The sequence below is a fragment of the Arachis stenosperma genome, chromosome 10, assembly GCF_014773155.1.
Source record: "Arachis stenosperma cultivar V10309 chromosome 10, arast.V10309.gnm1.PFL2, whole genome shotgun sequence".
NCBI lineage: Eukaryota > Viridiplantae > Streptophyta > Magnoliopsida > Fabales > Fabaceae > Arachis > Arachis stenosperma.
This window is the reverse complement of record NC_080386.1, coordinates 133,501,041-133,520,794: the sequence shown is the minus strand read 5'-3', so window position 1 is coordinate 133,520,794 and position 19,754 is coordinate 133,501,041. Positions and strand designations below refer to the sequence as shown.

General features: G+C 28.9%; 2 protein-coding genes across 2 annotated transcripts; one reads left to right on the top strand and one right to left on the bottom strand.

The window, feature by feature from the left end:
- Positions 1-8,183: 8,183 nt before the first annotated feature.
- On the top strand, positions 8,184-11,553 carry LOC130954261 (B3 domain-containing protein LOC_Os12g40080-like). The gene is made up of 6 exons (XM_057880999.1): positions 8,184-8,320; positions 9,224-9,821; positions 9,952-10,103; positions 10,228-10,477; positions 10,918-11,039; positions 11,184-11,553. Exons 1-6 carry the CDS (start codon positions 8,210-8,212, stop codon positions 11,421-11,423), a joined length of 1,473 nt encoding a protein of 490 aa, XP_057736982.1. The 5' UTR covers positions 8,184-8,209; the 3' UTR covers positions 11,424-11,553.
- A 3,398-nt stretch (positions 11,554-14,951) lies between these two features.
- Positions 14,952-16,098, bottom strand: LOC130957831 (B3 domain-containing transcription factor VRN1-like). The gene is made up of 3 exons (XM_057884676.1): positions 15,504-16,098; positions 15,295-15,380; positions 14,952-15,197 (listed from the first exon to the last, which is right to left on the bottom strand). The coding sequence occupies exons 1-3, from the start codon at positions 16,096-16,098 to the stop codon at positions 14,952-14,954; spliced, it is 927 nt and encodes a 308-aa protein (XP_057740659.1).
- Between the last annotated feature and the right edge of the window lie 3,656 nt (positions 16,099-19,754).

Sequence of the window (19,754 nt, the reverse complement as noted above, 5' to 3'; positions counted from 1 at the left end):
AAAGGTAAATGGTCAAATTAATTTTTAAAAAATTACTTATTTTTTAAATTGGTTTTTAAAATTTTTTTACTCAAATTCGTTTTTTAAAGATTTTAAGTTAATTTTGTTAATTTTTTTATTATTTTTTTTATTAATAATGTCAAAATTTAGTAATGTAGCACATTAAATAATATATTACAAAACACACTTAGAATTTTAATTGACTATTAACATAATAAGTTTACGAAGTTAGATCAAATCAAAATCTAATTGAGAAAAAAATTTGAAACATTGAAATCTCATAATTTAACATTAATTTGATCTAATTTCATAAACTAATTATGTTAATAGTTAATTATAACCACTAGATATATATTGTGATATTCTTTAACGTATTATATTAACAAATTCTGATGTCGTTAATCATAAAAGCGACAAAAAAAATAACATGACTAATTTAAAATTTTCAGAATTGTTGGTCAATTATTTTTTTTTTGTGTAATGTTATTTTAGTTGTTCTAAAGCATGTATATTTCACTTTTAAATTTTTTAGTCCGTTTCTTAAATTCCCATCATCAATATTATTTATCATTTAACATATATTATTATTATTATTATTATTATTATTATTATTATTTATTATTATTATTATATTATTATTTGCGACGGTATGGGATTACTATAAGAAACAACGGGTTTTGAATTTTGACCCGTTTGTTTTTTTTATTTTTTATTTTTGTTTTTGCGTGGTAACATAAATGAATAAAATAATTAAAAAAAGGGTCAGAAGTAAATAAATAACAAGCTCCACCAGTTTATATTTAAACAATACAGTTTTTTTCTACTATTTATTAGGGATATCACTGCGTTTAGTTTAGTTTTTTTTATAGATATATTATTTTCGTTAAAAAAAAAAACCAATTTCTTAAATTTTTTCCCATATTTGTTATTCTTTCGTAAATAATATACTTTTATTGCAATTTATAGAAAAAAAACAACAAATATAAATACTAATTAAATCATAATAATTGGCATAATATATTTAAAAATAACTGTTTTAAATAGATGTATTAAGGATGCACTGAAATTAAGTTTTCGTCTTTCCTTTCCTTATGCATAATCAAAATTCTAGATGTCTTTAAAATATTAATTTTTTTGCAAACTAATAATTTTATCCAATTTTTTCTGTAATAAAATTGGTGGCGACTCTATTATTCATATATCTTTTTTTGTGTCGCATTCTCATCGCATGTGTAGTTTGTTTTGGGCACGTTGTAACATTTAGCATGTTGTACTATTTTTAAATGTTCTTAATTAATTTAATTATCTAACATTGTATTTTTTAAATTAAACTTGTAAAATTAATCATTTCCACCATCCTTTTCAACATGTTAAATACCTCAGTTTTCAGTAACTTTGTAAAAATATCTATAACTATACTTTATCTTTAATAAGATAATACTCAATCAAATTTTTTTTTATTCACTAATTATCTAATTATGTGAAACTGAATATCAATATACTTTAATCTTTCATGAAACACAAGATTTTTACAAAATGTAATACCTGACTTTTTATTACAAAATATCGTTGTTGGAGTATTTTATTTCTTGTTTAATTTCTCAAGAATTCTTTTACCCATACTATTTGCGTTGCATAACTTGTTGTTGCTATATAGTCTGTTTTTACCATAGAGAATGCTACTACTGATTATTTTTTTCGAAGACTATGAAATTATACCAAAATCAAAATGAAATACAAACTTTGAAGTACTTTTTCTTGTTTCAATATCTTCAGTCCAATCACGATAAGTGTAATCAACAAGATTTATTTCATTAATATTTTCATAAAAAAAATACCATCATTTAAAGTACCTTTGATATATCAAAGAATCCTTTTTTTTTTTGTTTACCCAAACGGTATCCCCCAACCCGACAGGTTAAGGACTAATCCGTCGCGGATCTGAGCTCCATTTAAGGGTCTGCCGCTGGCCAATGGGTTGCTGCATGCACAAGGCGGGGTTCGAACTCCCGACACTTGCTTAAGCGGACGAGTGAGCTGACCACTCGACCAACCCAAGTTGGTTATCAAAGAATCCTTTTTGCCGCTTGCAAATATAGCCGTCAAAATAGGCAAAACCTGTCGGACTAGCCCATTTACCCATTTAAACGGGTGGGGCTTACTTCTAAAATTAAGTGTTTAAATTTCGGGACAAACGGACTGAGCCCGATTAACCCGAAAAAAAATGAGGGATTAAATGGGCTAGTCTGCTAGCTAAACCGGCAGCCTATTTATTTATTTTTTAAAAAAGTTGCATTTTTAACCGATATTTCTCTCGATTCAATCCGAAAATATGACCCATCAACTAAAAAAATATTATTTGTTTAAGTTTTTTTTTTATCTAAAAGTGATATTTTTTGTCAAAATAATTTTCAAAAAATAAAATAAAAGGATAAACGGGCCAGTCCATTTAACCCATCGGGCTTACCATAAATGGTCTGGGTTGAAAAATTATGGTCTGCGAATAAAGTGAACTTAAACGGGCCAGGCCTAAATAGTCCAGACGGGCCTGTTTGACAGTCCTTCTTGCAAATGGTTGGTACAAGGCTCCTCCCTAAATTTGCTAAGCAATCCAACTCCAAACACAATATCTTGTCTAATTGCATTTAAATACCTCGGACTTCTAATCAAGCTTTTGTAATAAGTAGAATTTACTGTTCTTCCTTTATCTCCTCTCAACAACTTAAACTTTTCTTCAACCGGAGTAAGAATTGATTTGGAATATACCATCTGAAATTTTTTTAAAATATCATTTGCATATTTCTCATGTGAAATAAAGATTTCGTCATCTTTCTAAACGACTTCGATGTCAAGGAAGTAAGACATCAAGCACATATCTGTCATTTCAAATTACTTGATCATAGTCTCTTTGAATTCTGCAATTATCTTCAAATTATTACTAGTAAAGATCAAATCATCAATATAAAGGCACATGATTAAGATTTATTCGGATTCAACAAACTTGGTATAAAGAATATGTTCAAATGGACATCTTCTAAAACCATTCTGAGTGAAAAAAGAATAATAATCTTCTTGTATCATGCTCTTGGTGCTTGCTTCAACCTGTACAAAATTTTCTTCAATTGATAAACTTTATCTTCTTCTTCTTCTTCAGGAATTTCATATCTTGCAAGTTACTCAACATACACTTCTTCTTCTAAAGTGCCATTTAAAAATGCAGACTTAATATACATTTGATGTATCTTCCATTTATTTTGAGTCGATAGTGAACTAATCACATAGATAGTGTCTAATCTAACAACAAGAGGAAATACTTCAAAGTAGTCAATACTTGATTTTTGTTTGTATCCCTTAGTAACTAATCATGCTTTGAAACGATCAACTTTACTGTTGAAATTGTACTTACTTTTGTAAACCCATTTTACTCCAATTGACTTCTCTATTGGTAAATCTATCAGCTCCCATATGTCATTCTTCTCAATGGCATGAATCTCTTTATCTATTATTATTATTTTTTAATTGTTGCCTTTAGAGACTTCTTCAAAATTTAATGGCTCACAATCTGAAAATAAAGCAAAGTTGACGATTTCTTCATCGGATGGATCATTATCACTGTCAATTTTATAATCTGCCAATCTAGCAGGTAGTCTATGTTTTCTTTAAGGTCTTTTAGATGATTTTAGTTGTTTAGTTGTGTTAGGTTGTCTTTCTTCTACTTCATCACATAAATTTGGAACTACAATCAATTTTTTTCTGTCTTTCTGTTCCAGTCCCACATATCTTTCTCGTCAAACGTCATATTTTTTGCTGATGATCACCTTCTTTAATTCTGGATTATACAACTTGTATGCTTTTGAAACTGTGCTATAGCCGTTAAAAATACACTTTTTGTTTTGGTCATCTAATTTTTTCCTTAATTGATATGGAACATGGGCATAAACAATACACGCAAAGGTTCTTAAAATGATCAATGGAAGACCTCTTTCCACTCCGACTTTCCTCCGCAGTTTTAACATGAACACTTTTTATTGGATACCTGCTACATACTAAAATATGAACTGTTGTTGCGACATACATGAGTATACTTTCTATATACTAAAAAATGAGCATGCTTTATAACAATAGAAAGTATATCCATGTATATCTACTAAAATCATTAATAAAAGTGATAAAGTACCTACTACTACTATTGCTTGGAATCTAAATAAAACAAAGATCTGAATGAATGATTTCAAGTAATCTTCAAGCTCTTCATGACTTTTCTGTAGGAAATGAATCTCTATGCTTCTTTTTCAGTTGACAAATCTCACAAACATAATTAGAAATATGAATCTGTGGTAGACCAGAAACAAGTCTTTTTCTTGACAGGTAATTTAGGCCATAAAAATGAAAATACACAAATCGCATATACCACAGTCAACTATCATCAAGTATTATAGGACTCATGCAAGAAGGATTAACATGTTGAATTTTTAATGAAAATATTTTGTTTGAAGTCATCTTTGCTTTATTTATGAACTTTTTGTTGTTGTCAAATATAATGCAAATATCCACTATATATAATTATCTTATATCCATTCTCAAATAACTGTCCTATACTCAATAAATTGTAATCAAATTCAGGAGTATAAAAAATATCAAAAATATAACTCAGAGAACCATCATTCAATCTAATTGGTATTTGATCTTTTCTTTCAGTAAGGATCTTTGTACTATTATCAAACTTCAATAGTGATTTTTCTACCAGACATATGATTACTACAACCATTATCCAAGTATAATATATTTTTATCTTCAGCATATGAGTCACTTGTAAAAAATAAAGTTTAAATATCCGGATTATTATTAGTATTTTGAGGTTGATTTTCTGCAACGTGTGCTTGATATTTTTTATCCATACTTTTTACAATGAAAGCAGTTGAAATTAGTTCGTTCTTGATAAAAATTGTCTCGACTTCTTCTTCGATTGACAAACCTGAAATTTGTTCCACCTCTTCCTTGATTAGGTGGTGTAAAATTACTATAACTTCCATGGCGGTAATTACCACGACCTCTCTCTGGAACTTCCTCTACCTCTACTTTGAAAATTAAAAGCACGGTCTCGTCCTTCTTATATACGGCTTGATTCTGTACCATTGTTTAAATTCACTCGACTTTTCAGGGCTTCTTCAGTTGATTTTTTTAACTTCTCCAATATTCTGCTAATATGGCTTTCCATGGTTCCTTGCAACTCTACAATCATTATAGTATCATGGGACTCATATTGTAATTGCCACATGACCAGAATTCATCAGCATAATGCAAAAAATTTTTTCCACCACTTTACTATTTTTTCATACTCTTGTCTATTTGTAACACGAAAAAAATATTGCTCAACAGTTTTTGAGTTAGACATCTTGTAGCTTTATTTTTTGGGCTTTATCTATGCTTTTGTATGACCATTTCAATAGGTTTATGCTTCTTTTATACTTTTGGCATTTGCTATTTTGCCAAACACCGTATAATCTACACCTTGGTGAATTTGAGACCGCGCCAATTGATATTTTCTCTATTGGAAAGCATCAGCTCCTTTCTTGCAAACCCAATTTAATAAAATTCTATAGGTTCTGAGCTTTTAAATGGGTAGACATCAAAGTCTCCCAATAATCAAGTTTTCTATCTAATTTGGACCAGATCACACAATATTAAAAGTGTTTGCTATACTGACTCTATGAACAAATAATTATGTGAGAACTCTCCCACACTTCACAAACTCTCAAATACTTCGCTCTGGATTAAATCGATACCAAATATAAGTATAATATCCACACTTTATTGTCTCAGAATCACTCACTCACTTAAATAACATTATCATTTTTCATCTCTTAAACTCACCAACACACTCATAGAGGAAAAGAGAATTTCTAACAACTCAATACATTTTCATTCATATAAAAATATGATTAAAGTACATGTGTTCAAGTCTTTATATGGGCAAAATTTTATAATAAAATAATAATTTTATAACAACTAAGTATAGTTGTAATATTTTATGAAGTTAATAAAAACTTTGACTAGTCAAATTATTTATTCAAATTTGTTTCAAATTCTTCAAATTTAATCATCAAATTGGAGCTTTCAATTCATGATTTTTTTTTTTTTTATATAAATGTTGTGTTGTCTTACACTAGAAAAACAACTTAAATTCTTATAGTTTCTACCACTTTCTAATTTAAGATACAACTTAGTTTTCAATTCCAATTCAATTTGATTTTGAATTTTTTTTAATGTCTTAACATGTTGTAATTGTACTATTCTTAAAAATGTTTCAAAAAAGTGTAAAAGCATAAGTATTTTATTTTATATTTAATAAATAAAAAAAATTATGTAAGTGTATTTGCAACTTTTAAAAGTTCGAAATATTTTAAAAGCACTTAAAAAAATTAAAATTTATTTATATTTATCAAAATTAAAAAATATAATATAATTTTATACATTAATTAATATTTAAATTTAATATTATATTAATATTTATTATAATATTTTTAAATTTTAAAAACTAGATTATTAAACGCACTAGTTATTACTTATGTTTATTAAAAAATAATTTTAATTACATTCATCGTGCTCGTGCTATTTCATTATGCCTCTATTTTGTTTCTTTGCATATCCATTTTTTGCTTTTGTTTAGTTTGTCTAATGGCATTTCATATTATGTTTCAGAATGTTTGATAGCAAAAAGAAAAAATTAGAAAAAAAATAGTTATAAGATAAATTTTGACTATTTTTTATATAAAAAATTTTATTTATTTTTTTTAAGATAATTAAAATGACATTTTTCTTCTTCTTACATGTAAAATATACATTATCTTTTTTTATAATTTTAAAAAAAATATCATTTTGAATCTATTTAAATTTTTTTATGTTTACTAATATTAATTTTATCTATTTTTCATTAGAAATATTTTAGGAAAAAAATATTTTGGTAAAAATATAATTTAATCAGTAAAAAAATAATTTGGTAAGGAGTATTTTAATAAATAAAATTTAGGATAAAATATACTTTTTGTCTTTGAAATTTGACAAAAGTTCCAAAAATATTCCTAAGTTTTATTTTATTTTAATTTTATCTCAAAAATTTTCGATTTGCATTAAATATATTCTTGATAGCTAATTTTTCAAAAAATTTAAGCCCAATTCAACAACAATTTCATGAGAACAACTCTTAGCCCAAACAAATCAAGTATAATTTTCATGCATTATTGTTAAATTGGTCTTAAATTTTTAAAAATTTAGCCATTAATGATATATTTGATGCAAATTGGAAATTTTTGAGATAAAATAAAAACAAAATAAAATTTAGGGATATTTTTAAAACTTTTGTCAAACTTTAAGGACAAAAAATATACTTTATCCTAAAATTTAATCATAAAAAATAAAGTTTTTATTAAAGAGTACTTTTGTAAAATATAAATTTATTTTTCTTAAAAAATAAGTAAAATTAATGTTAGTTAACATAAAAAATTTTAAATAAATTAAAGAGAAGATCTTTTAAAAATTATAAAGAAGAGAAGTGTATATTGTATGAATAAAAAAAATATCATTTTAATATCTCTAAAAAGAGATGAGATGAGTAAAATTTTCTTTTTTTATAGGGAAAGTATGAGGAGCCAATAGAAGTTTATGGAGTATTAGAGATATAATTATTAGTGTTACTTTTCCCATCAGCTGAAGCTTTTGGGATGAGTAGTATCATGACATGGTATTAAAGCGCTAGATCCAAAAGATCAAGAGTCCGATCCTTGGTGAATCCAAAAATTATACTAATTTTTCGAGAAGATGTTTATTATCCCTTATTATCCCTTATACTGAGATGGTTATTCTAAATAGTATAGAAGATGTTCATTTTATAACTCAATAGCCATTGTACACATTGTACAAATAGTCCATTGTCTCCCTAACGGGATCTTTTTTATATTGTCTCTCTAACAATACCGTTATCAAATAACGTTGTATAACTCTACAATCAATTATGAAAGAATGGTCCTAACTTTCCTTTTAATTTATTAAACTATATTAAAAATAAATTAAAATACATCTAATTAATTTTAGTATTCATTTGTTTATTTTTTTAATTTAATTGTTATCTCAAAATAAGGTTATTTAACCAGTACCGGGTGAGAGAGACTGAGCCTCAACAATAACCAAATCCATCCATCATTCGTTTGCTATGGCTTCCTCTAGCCGTCAACAAAACAAGCATTCTCCTTCTACTTCTACTTCTACTGGGACCAGTTTTTTTAAGATTATTCTCAGAAAAGCTCTTCAAAATGAAAACTTTGTAAGCATTTTCTCGTCTTCTTCATGCCCTCTTTTTTCTTTTAATCTGTTTATCTTCTGAGATATTGTTCACAAAGTTTCTTTTCTTATTCCTCTATATATGATTTTTCTCGTTTATAAACACTTTCTTCATAAAACAACACACATGCATGGCTTATTAGCTGCAAATATAGTAATAGTAAGCTCCTTCTTCTTATTATCTAGATCATTTTCTGTTTACAATCATTTAGGCTTAATTATAATTAATTTTGTAGCAGATGTACATAAAAAATACATAAAATGGAATGAAAACCTATAAACATATTTGTTAGGTGATTATATTTTATGTACTCCGTATGTATTCTTATTACAAAATTAATTACAATTAAATCTATATTATTGCTAATGAAAAATGATCTAGGTAACACTTTCACTAATCAAGATTAGAAAATATCATAGGACATATTGTGGTGATTAGAAAAATTATTATATTCATCGTCATTTTTTATTATGCATGAATTCTGATTTTGTTATTACTGATTTGGTCCCTACCAATTTTCATGTTGGATAATTCCGTACTTAATATTTTTTTTTATTTCACTCCTAGTCTCTAATTATGCAAATAATGCTACAAAATAGTCCTTCGAAATTTGAAATTAGTTTCTCCTTTAAAATAGGTGAAAGATTAATCTTTACCTACATATAAAATTTAAGACTAATATGTTTAGACTATTTTATTGCACTATTTATAATTATTAGTGAAGGATGAATTGGAAGTTTAATGTTATTATTATATGAAGATGATGGCTGAGATATTTGACTAAACTGTTTAACATAATACATGTCAATACCTTGGTGAAGACATGCTAATGTGCGTCACCTTATTGTTATTACCGTTGCTAACATCAGGTTCATAACATTGCAGAAGTTAACAAAAAAGTTTACTACACAATATGGTTCTGTGGTATCAAACCCATTGTATCTTAAGCCTCGAGATGGTATTGAATGGAAAGTCTATTGGACTAATCATGATGGTGCAATTTTGTTTAAAAAGGGTTGGAAAGAGTTTGTTGCATTTTACTCTCTTGATCATGGCCATTTGTTATGGTTTGAGTATAATATTGGAACTTCTCACATTGAAGTACGCATATATGACATGAGTTGCCATGAAATAAAGTATCCTGCCAATGATCAGATCAAAGAGCAGCCGCCATGCAGGGGCCAGCAGCCGGTGAAAAGGCCAAAAGAACCAAAAATTATAGATGTGGATAGCAGTCCCAACACCCAAAACATGAGACTTAATGAGGGACAACAGAAGAAAAGATTGAATGAACCACGGTCAGGAGGAGTCCGGGGCCAACCGAGGAAAAAAATGAGAGCACTAGTGTCATCTGCTTCTAAAAGTAGACAGTTGGAAGATGACACACAAATCAGGAATGTTGAAAGAAGCCTCAATTCACACGATATAAAATCCAAAGAGAAAAACCATGAGATGCCAGTGTCTGTCAATCGAGATTCTAATGGTACGTGTCTCATAATTGGATCATCCTTTCCATTTGTGGATTCAACCGTTGTTGTTTTTGAGTTACAACTTGTAACTGCTTTTTGTACATTATAGTGGTAGTTTCTGATTCTTTATTTCCTATGTACAAGGCAAAAGGAATAGAAGAAGAAAAGATTCTGAATCTTCTATTAGGCCCTGTCCTGCAAGACCTGAATCTCTGAAAGACGCTAAGAAGTTCAAGTGGGAAAAGCCCTCTTTCATCATCAAGATAACACAACGGTCTCAAACCAGAGCACCATGTGTAAGTATAGGTTAATACATATATCATGTTGAACATTATGTATCATGTGAACTTCCATGTGCTATAATTCTTTCAAACTGTGTCTTATTTCTAACCATGATGACATAAATATGATGTGCTGCAGTACTTTTCAACTAAATTCTTCAGAAAGTATTTTGAAAATAATCCACAAAATGCAAATATAAGGTTTGGAAAGAAGTTGTTCCCTGTTAAGTTGATCTACAGGCCATCATCATATGTTGCCTTTATCTCTGCTGGTTGGAACCTTTTTGCTCGAGCTAGTAAATTACAAGCCGGAGATGTTTGTTTGTTTAAGCTCATCAATAGAAAGGATCCGGTGTTTGATGTTCATATTTGTCGTCGACAACGCCGCGGTAAGGCAATTGTTTAGGAATTCTTAAGCCGTGTTATTCTGTAAAAAATTAAGATATTAGTACAACATTGAAAACATAATTAACTTTAAAAATGGAATAGAATTTAGCATTATTCTCATTAAAAAAATTATATTAAAAATTAATTGACCCGTGTTTGACTTGGAGTACATTTTACAAATCTCTAATTCTTCCCTTCTTTGAAACATTTATAGCAGCAGAATTTCAATCTTAAAGGAAACTATTGTTAGTTTTGCTAAGAATGTAGTTAGCTTATGAATGCAGTGACTATGTATTCGGTTCTTAATGTAACCACAATTTGTTATATAAACTAATTTTATGCTAAAATTTTTGTTGTCTCCTACCCTATAGATATACTTGTATCCAAAACTCTTCACAAGTAAAATTCATGCTAACTTTTTTACAATTCTTTTATGTATCAGAATCACTTTCCAAACCAGTGACTGGTGTGATTCAGCTCCCGAAAGAAGCTAAGGAGCTCAACTCACAGAATCCCTCTTTCATGGTCAAGATAAAAGACAGTGATCCAAGGAGATCAAGGCCTGTAAGTTTAGTTCGATACATTTTATCGATGACAAAACATAATATGCCATGCAAACTTATGGGTGCTAGTTTATAGTTAGTTTCACAAATTGTAAGTTTATAACTATTTTTGACCATGATGATTCAAAAATGGAATGTGATGCAGAACTTATCAGCTATCTTTTACAGAAAGTATTTTAAAAAGAATCAGCAGGATGTAAAATTACAGTTCAGAAAGGAGTTGTGGCCTGCTACAATTATCTACAATCCGTCATCGAAAAACAGCTTTATTTCGGCTGGTTGGAGCTCTTTTGCCAGAGCAAGTAAATTAGAAGTTGGAGATGTTTGTGTTTTTGAGCTCATCAATGGAAAAGATCTGTTTGATGTTCATATCTGTAGAGCCTAATGCTAGGTCAATGCATTATAACTTCATCATCTAAGAGCTCTTAATTCTTAACTAAGGTTAATTTCGTGAAGAATGTATCATCTTTTTTTTCTGTTGAATCAAACTTGTACTGTATCCAATCCTTTCTGTTGTGGACCAGTTATATATGTATGAACTAAGTGTTTTAATTTTATTTCTTGTTTTGCCACTTCATGATTGATTGCATTGTTATCTTCTCAAAGTGAAAGACAGGGTTGCGTTTGGTATAAGGTTAAAAAAAGTGAGTTAGAATTTTTCATGGATTTGATTCAAAATTGTAATTTGCCTATGAATCTAATCCATGAACGCATTAAAATAGTATATCATAAAAAAGATTGAAGATAAATAAAATATAAAATAATTATAATTAATTTTATGTCTATTATAATTCCAATATTTGTATGATTTCCTTTTTGTTAGAATACTAATGTACTAAAATTGTGCTTTCTATTTTGAGAGAAATTTTTTTTTATTTATCAAATAAAATTTATAAAAATTGGAGAGATTAAGAATTCTTTTAAAATAATTTTTTATTCTTTTCCACATTTATGAACCTTATTGATACATTAAGGATAAAACTATTTTTAACTATTGGTACGTGCTTATATACTCTTTATGTGCTTATATACTCATTAAGGATAATATCATCTTCTTTCGCTTTTTCAATTAACTTGTCTTCTTACTAGAGACTGTGACTGTGTCTGTGAACAAGAAGAACATCCATGGCTTCCTCTAGTTTCCAAAAAAACAAGCGTTCTCGTTCCTCTGTGATCCGTTTCTTCAAAATTGTTCTCAGACATAGCCTTGAAGATGGAAAGCTTGTAAGCATTTTCTTCACTTCATATCCTCTTTACTTATAATATTATTTAATGCATGCATTTCTCTTTGTGATTTTTCTCTTGTAAGGGTTTCTTTCATTTATACTTATTACTAAGACTAGTTTCATACTTTCATTTGAATTGCAGAAAGTACCAAAAATGTTCAATATGAAACATGGTGGCGGTGTTCCAAATCCAGTGTATCTGAAGCCTCCAGATGGCACTGCATGGAAGATAGATTGGTCTGAGTATGATGGTGCCATTCTATTTGAAAATGGTTGGAAAGAATTTGCTTCATATTACTCTCTGGATAATGGCCATATGCTGTGGTTTGTGTACAATAAAACTTCTAACATTGAAGTTTACATTTTTGACATGACTTGCCTTGAAATAGAGTATCCTTCCTTGGATCACATCAGCGATGACGACGATTCGATTGAGATCTTGAATGAACTGCCGCCACGAGGCTGGCCGAGGAAAACAGAGAAAGCAGCACCAAAGACACCATCTGCTTCTACAAGCAAAATGGTCACAAGTTCTGCCAAAACTAAAGGAGTGAAAGGGTGCCCTGAAAGAAACTATCCTTCCAAGGACCACATTGATGATGTCAACATGGTTAAGGTTGAGAATGAACCGCCACGAAGAGGCAGAGGCCGGCCGAGGAAAACAGAGAAAGCAGCACGAAACAAACCATCTCCTTGTACAAGCAAAATGGTCACAAGTTCTGCCAAGACTAGAGTAGTGAAACGGTGCCCTGAAATAGGCTATCAATCCAACAACCACATTAACAATGACAACATGGTTAAGGTTGTGAATGAACCACCACGAAGGGGCCGAGGCCGGCCGAGAAAAACAGAGAAAGCAGCATCAAAGAAACCATCTGCTTGTACAAGTAAAAGGTTCACAAGTTCTGCCAATACTAGAATGGTGAAATGGTGCCCTGAGATAGACTATCCTTCCAAGGTTAAGGTTGAGAATGAACCGCCACGAAGAGGCCGAGGCCGGCCGAGGAAAAAATTGAAAGCAGCAGTAGAAGTGTCATCTCCTTCTACAAGTAAAACATTGAGGAGTTCTGTCAACACTGGAGATGCAGAGAAGGGCCCTGATAAACAAAACTGGATGCTGTGTTGCAAGAATGAAGAAGCCAGTCAATCTGAAGAGACAGGTCTTAAGATGCCAACAATTCCAAGTGCCAGTGTTGATCCTGATAGTATGTAATTTCATGATCAAGTCATCCTTTTATTTTTGTAGTTTCTAATGTCTTGCTTTGTGGCTAAAATGCATAAATCATAGTTACAAATTCACCAAATAGGTAGCGTATGCATATTGCATATGCATACCATACCTGAACGTATTGCATTTCATGTAACTATGCAATAATTATCTTATTGTTCTTTGTCTGTGTTTAAATTTCGTTCAAATGAATAAAAATTACTGTGTTGTTTGAAGCTTGAACTTAGCTACAAGTAACTTCTATGCAAATTTTTTTGGTGTACATGTAATGTTGTTCAAAAAGCAAAGAAGTTCAAGTCAAAGAATCCCTCTTTCTTAACCAAGATAAGGCAAACTCAACTATCTGGATCTTCACCAGTAAGTTGACACATTTGTCTCTGTCAGAAAGATTTCATGTCATGCAAGTATTCTGTTACGAAACAGTGGCCTGTAACATTGCCATTTTGTCCTCCGGTTGGGTCTCGTTCGCTCGAGAAAATAACTTGAAAGCTGGAGATATTTGTATCTTTGAGCTTGTTTACAGAGAAGGTGCAGAGCTTGATGCTCATATTTTTCGAAGGAATGCTTAATTAGACAATCTTTAGAGTATCAGGATGCTTAATTAGGCAATCTTTAGAGTATCTGGAGTTCTTGTATCAAGAAATTTGGTTAAGAAATGTGTCACTCCACTTTGTTAAAATCAAACTTGAATGTTAGTCATGAATGCATATTTATGTTAGTCATTAAGAGTTGTGACAATGGATTCATGTTTTTCTTCACATTTCACACTTAATTGTTGCAGTGTTGTTCTCACTTCAAATCAGAAATTAGAAAAGTACCTGTGGATCTTATTTCATAGACAAGATTGTGTATTGTAATTGGACATATTCTCAACAAATTTGACAGAACTTATGGACATATTCATACCTATATCTTACATAAAGTAAGCTAAATTAACTTTTATTTTAAGTTTGTTTTTTTTTTTGGTCAAGATTTTCCGTTTGTTTAAATATGACATAATAAACTCGCACCAATTTACCAATTAGTCCAATACAATGAATTAAAAAAAAGTTATACACTCATTAAAATTATTTACATTGGAATTTTCTATGGAATTACTGCAACTCAGCAAATAATTAGTAACTTTCTAAAAAGTGACAAGTATAATAAATGAGGGAGGAATAGTGAAATAGGATCCAAACCATAAATTGCTTTGAAAATAAGTAGTTGGGCAACTTTTGATTAGGGAGGATGAGTGAAATAGGATCCAAATAACATCTTATACTACCAATAATATATAATTCTACATGTGTTGTTTCTGCATGGATTACTTATTTCTAGTCATGGTAGTAAGGAGATAACACTGCAATGCAACCATTAAGTACGATGAAAACTGAAAAGTGAAAACTATGACTCTTTTACAACTCTTGATCCCTGAACATACACCATGATCTGCAACACAAGTAAGCAAAGCCATTCGCTAATCATGGCTTCGACGAATATGAACCTTAAGTTCTGGACCTTGTCTGTTAACGAGCTCAAAGATACAAACATCTCCGGCTTTTAAGTTATTTTCTTCAACGAACAAGCGCCAATGAGAGATAAGGGCATTCTTCCTATTTGGATAATGGATCAATGTTGCATGCCACTGCTTCTTTCCAACTCGTAGAATTGCATACTGCTTCGTGTTCTCGAAGTACATTCTAAAGAAACAAACTGGAAGATTCTGCAATCATATCAGAATATTTCATCATCATGGTTCACAACAGTCTCAATTTTGCATGACATACAAAGTTTGCACAGAGATAAATGAATCAACTTACTGCTGGTGATCCTGTTTGGTGCTTTTGCTTAATCTTGATGACAAAAGAAGGATTTTTCGACTTGAACTTCTTTGCTTCTCTAACAACTTCAGATGTGTACCATAACCATAAACAAGGTATTTATGCATTTTAGAAACAAAGAAAATAAAAAATTAAACAAAATTAGTAGAATCCAAAAAATGAAAGAATGATGAAATTATAAAACAGACCATCCATATCTGGTCTGGCACGTTGAATTATTGGCAGCTTAAGATCTGCTGTCTCTTCAGATTGACCATCTTTTTCATTCTCGACATGCAGCTTCAAGTTTTGTGTATTGGAATTTTTAACTTTTTCTTTAGTTTTGATGGCACTTTTCATTTTTTTGCTTGTAGAAGCACGTGATTGCTTTGGTTCTGCTATCACTTTTTTCTTCGGTCGGCCTCGGCCCCTTCGTGGCAGCGGTTCATCCAAAATCTCAACCGAGTTGTCATCACCGATTCGGCCATTGGAAGGATAATCAATTTCGAGGGCAGTCATGTCGAATATGTTTACTTTGATGTTAGAAGTTCCATTGTACTCAAACCACAACACATGACCATTCTCCAAGGTGTAAAATGTAGCAAACTCTTTCCAACCGTTTTCAAACAAAATCTCACCATCACGATTAGTCCAATCTATTCTCCATTCAGTGCCATCTGGAGGCAGGAGTTTCACTGGATTTGGCATATCTCCACCATATTTCCTACAGAACTTGTTTGGCATTTTCTGCAATGCCAATGAAACTGTTGTTGGTAAACCATACTTAGCAAAACTCACAATCATAATACAAAATTGGCCAGATAAACAAAAATTGATTCGACCCACTCTATTTGTATCACTCAACCTCTTAACAATCTTCTAACAAGGGTGATCGGATCGAATCAGATCCAATCTCTGCAATTACAGATCGGATCGATTAACGGATATATTCGCAAAATACAAAATATTTTTAAAAGCTTATTTTTATTAAAAAAATATCAATAAAATTCATTTTTTCTATTCTTTTAAATATGTTTTCTCTTAAAATAATATTAAACATACAATTTTTAAAATAATAAATTAAAATAATACAACATATACGATAATTATTAGTTGAAATAAAATATAAAAAGAATATTTATTTATTTATTTCTTTATTTTTGCGGATACGCGGATATGCGGATCGGATATGCGAATATCTACACAAAATCCGCAATCCGATCCGATTAGTGTGTGGATCTGATCCGATCCGATCCGATAGCCTTGCAGATCAAATCTACATCCACAATTTTTGAATCAAATTCAGATACATATAACGGATATGCAGATCAGATCCGATCCATGAACACCCCTACTAAGAATTATCCTTCCCTAACAGCAGCTTTGTTGATTCAGTTACTACTCTAACTAACTAACTAACTAACAATCAAAAATTCAAAACTAAAAAAGCATAAATATTGAAGAGCATATTATGCTAGTAAGAAAAGAAACCATGCATGTGTGTGGTTGTTATCTCACATGAAAAAATTTTGTATGTGTAAAATAAAAACAGTGAAAGATAAAAAGAGGATAGGAAAGAAAGAAAATTCTCACAAGATATCCATTGTCAAGACTTTTTCTGAGGACAATCTTAAAGAAACGGATCACAGTGGAAAGAGAATTCTTGTTTCTTTGAAAGTTAGAGGAATCCATAGTTACGAATATTCTTCTTATTCACAAAGAGTCAGTGTATATCTTAAATAAGAAGATAACATATTAAAAAAAATAAAATAAAGCTCTTTTCATAAATTTCAGGCATAATTTTTGGATTTTATATTTAATTTAAATAAGAACAAAATTAAATTCCCTATTACGTGCCTGAATTTCATACCGAATTTTATTTTTTTATTTTTATATTTTAAGTAATTTGAACAAAAAAGGATAAAAATCAAAATAAGATTTTTTGGATATGTCTAAATTTCATACATAATTCCTAAGTTTTATAATTATAATAAAATATTTTTTAGATATCACTTTTGATCTATACAGTAACTAAACTCATTTAAAATTAAAACTTACATGAGAAATTATTTTTAAAGTAATATTGGTATGTGGTATCGGTAACAAAAAACTATATCATTTTCGTAATCCATTAAACCTATTAAATAAATTTAGATGATGTTTATTTTTTTGGAAGCTAGAAAAAGTTATAGCTAAGAATGATTTTCTTGTTTACAACTTAGATTTCAGGCATAATTTTTAAGTCGCACATTTAATTTAGACAAAAAATTGAAAAAGAACAAAATAAGGTTTCTGTTATATGCCTAAATTTCATATTGAGTCCAATTCTTTTCTATTTCTACTTTTTAAGTAATTTGAATAAAAAATAATAAAAATCAAAATAAGATTTATTGAATGTCCCAAAATTTCAGATATAATTCTTGAATTCTATAACTCTAATAAAATATTTTTTATGTATCATTTTTTACCTCTACAGTAACTAAACTCAATTAAAATTAAAACTTGTATTAAATATTATTTTTTTTAAGTGATGTTGGTTTGGTATTTGTAAGAGAGATAATATCATTTTCATAATTCATTAAACCTATTAAATAAACCTAGGTGATGATTATTTTTTTCGAAACTAAAAAAATTCATAGCCATAAATGTTCTTCTTGTTCACAAAAAATCAGTGAATATCCTAAATAAAAAGATAATATATAAAAAAACAAAATAAAGTTCTTTCTATGTGCATAGATTTTAGTCATAATTTTAAGATTTTACATTTAATTTAAATAATAGATTGAAAAGAGCAAAATTAAGTTTCTTATTATGTGCTGAGTTTTATTTTTTTCTATTTTTACATTTTAAGTAATTTGAACAAAAAAGGATAAGAATCAAAATAAGATTCTTTGAATGTGCCTAAATTTTATACATAATTCTTAAATTTCATAACTCTAATGAAATGTTTTTTAGATATCATTTTTTACTTATATAATAACTAAACTCATTTAAATTTAAAACTTGCATGAGAAATCATTTTTAAAGTGATACTGATATGTGGTATCAGTAACAAAAAATTGTATTATTTTTGTAATCAGTTAAACCTATTAAGACTCAATTTAGATAAATAGCTTAATTAAACTCCTTTTAAAAAATAACTTAAATAATAAATAGTTATATTAAAAGTAGCTTATAAATAAGTTATTTTGTATTTGGATTTTTAGTTTTAAAAGTGCTTATTTTATAGAAATGTGATAAAAAGTAATAGTTATGAGAGAAGTCATTTTTTAACTTCTCTATAAACTCCTAAATAGCTTCTTAAAAAGTTACAATTTAGTTTGAAACTTGCACCAGACATTAATACTACTACTTTTCATAAGTTAAAAGTTCAAAAAAACTACTTATAAAATTTGTCAAACGGTCCTAAATAAAGTTAGATGATACTTGTTTTTTTTAGAAGCTAAAAAAAGTCATAGCCAAGAATAATTTTTTTGTTAAGAGAGAATAAGTAAATATCTCTAATAAGTAGACAACATATAAAAAAGAACAAAATAAGGTCTTTGTACATGCCTAAATTTCAGGCATAACTTTAATCTCACATTTAATTTAAACAAAAAATTAAAAAAAGAACAAAATAAAGTTCCTGTTATGTGCCTAAATTTCATATTGAGTCCCACTTTTTTCTATTTCTACTTTTTAAGTAATTTGAATAAAAAATGATAAAAATCAAAATAAGATTCGTTGAATGTGTCTAAATTTAAGACATAATTTTTGAATTCTATAACTCTAATAAAATATATTTTAGGTATCACTTTTGACTTATTCAATAACTAAACTTATCTAAAATTAAAACTTGTATTGAATATCATTTTTTAAGTGATACTGATATAGTATCAATAACGAGAGACCGTATCATTTTTATAATTCATTAAACCTATTAAATAAAGCTAGATAATGTTTATTTATTTATTTATTTATTTATTTTAAGTTAGAGAAAGTCATAGTCATGAATGTTCTTCTTATTCACAAAGAATCAGGAGACATCTCTAATAAGAAGACAACATATAAAAAAGAACAAAATAAGATTCCTTCTATACGCATAAATTTAAGTTATAATGTTTTGATTTTATATTTAATTTAGACAAAATAAAAAAAATAAAATTTTTTGTTATGTGTCTAAATTTTATACGAAGTCTCACTTTTTTCTATTTCTACCTTTTAAGTAATTTGGACAGAAGGTAAAAAAATAAAAGAAGATTCGCTGAATGTGCCTAAATTTCAGAAAATCACTGGATATCTCTAATAAAAAGATAGCATATAAAGAAAACAAAATAATGTTTCCTTTACGCGCATTGATTTAAGGTATAATTTATGAAAAACATTTAATTTAGACAAAAATAAAAATAAAATAAAATAAAATTTCCTTTTGTATATGTGCCTAAATTTTATATTGAGTCTCACTTTTTTTTAATTTTTAT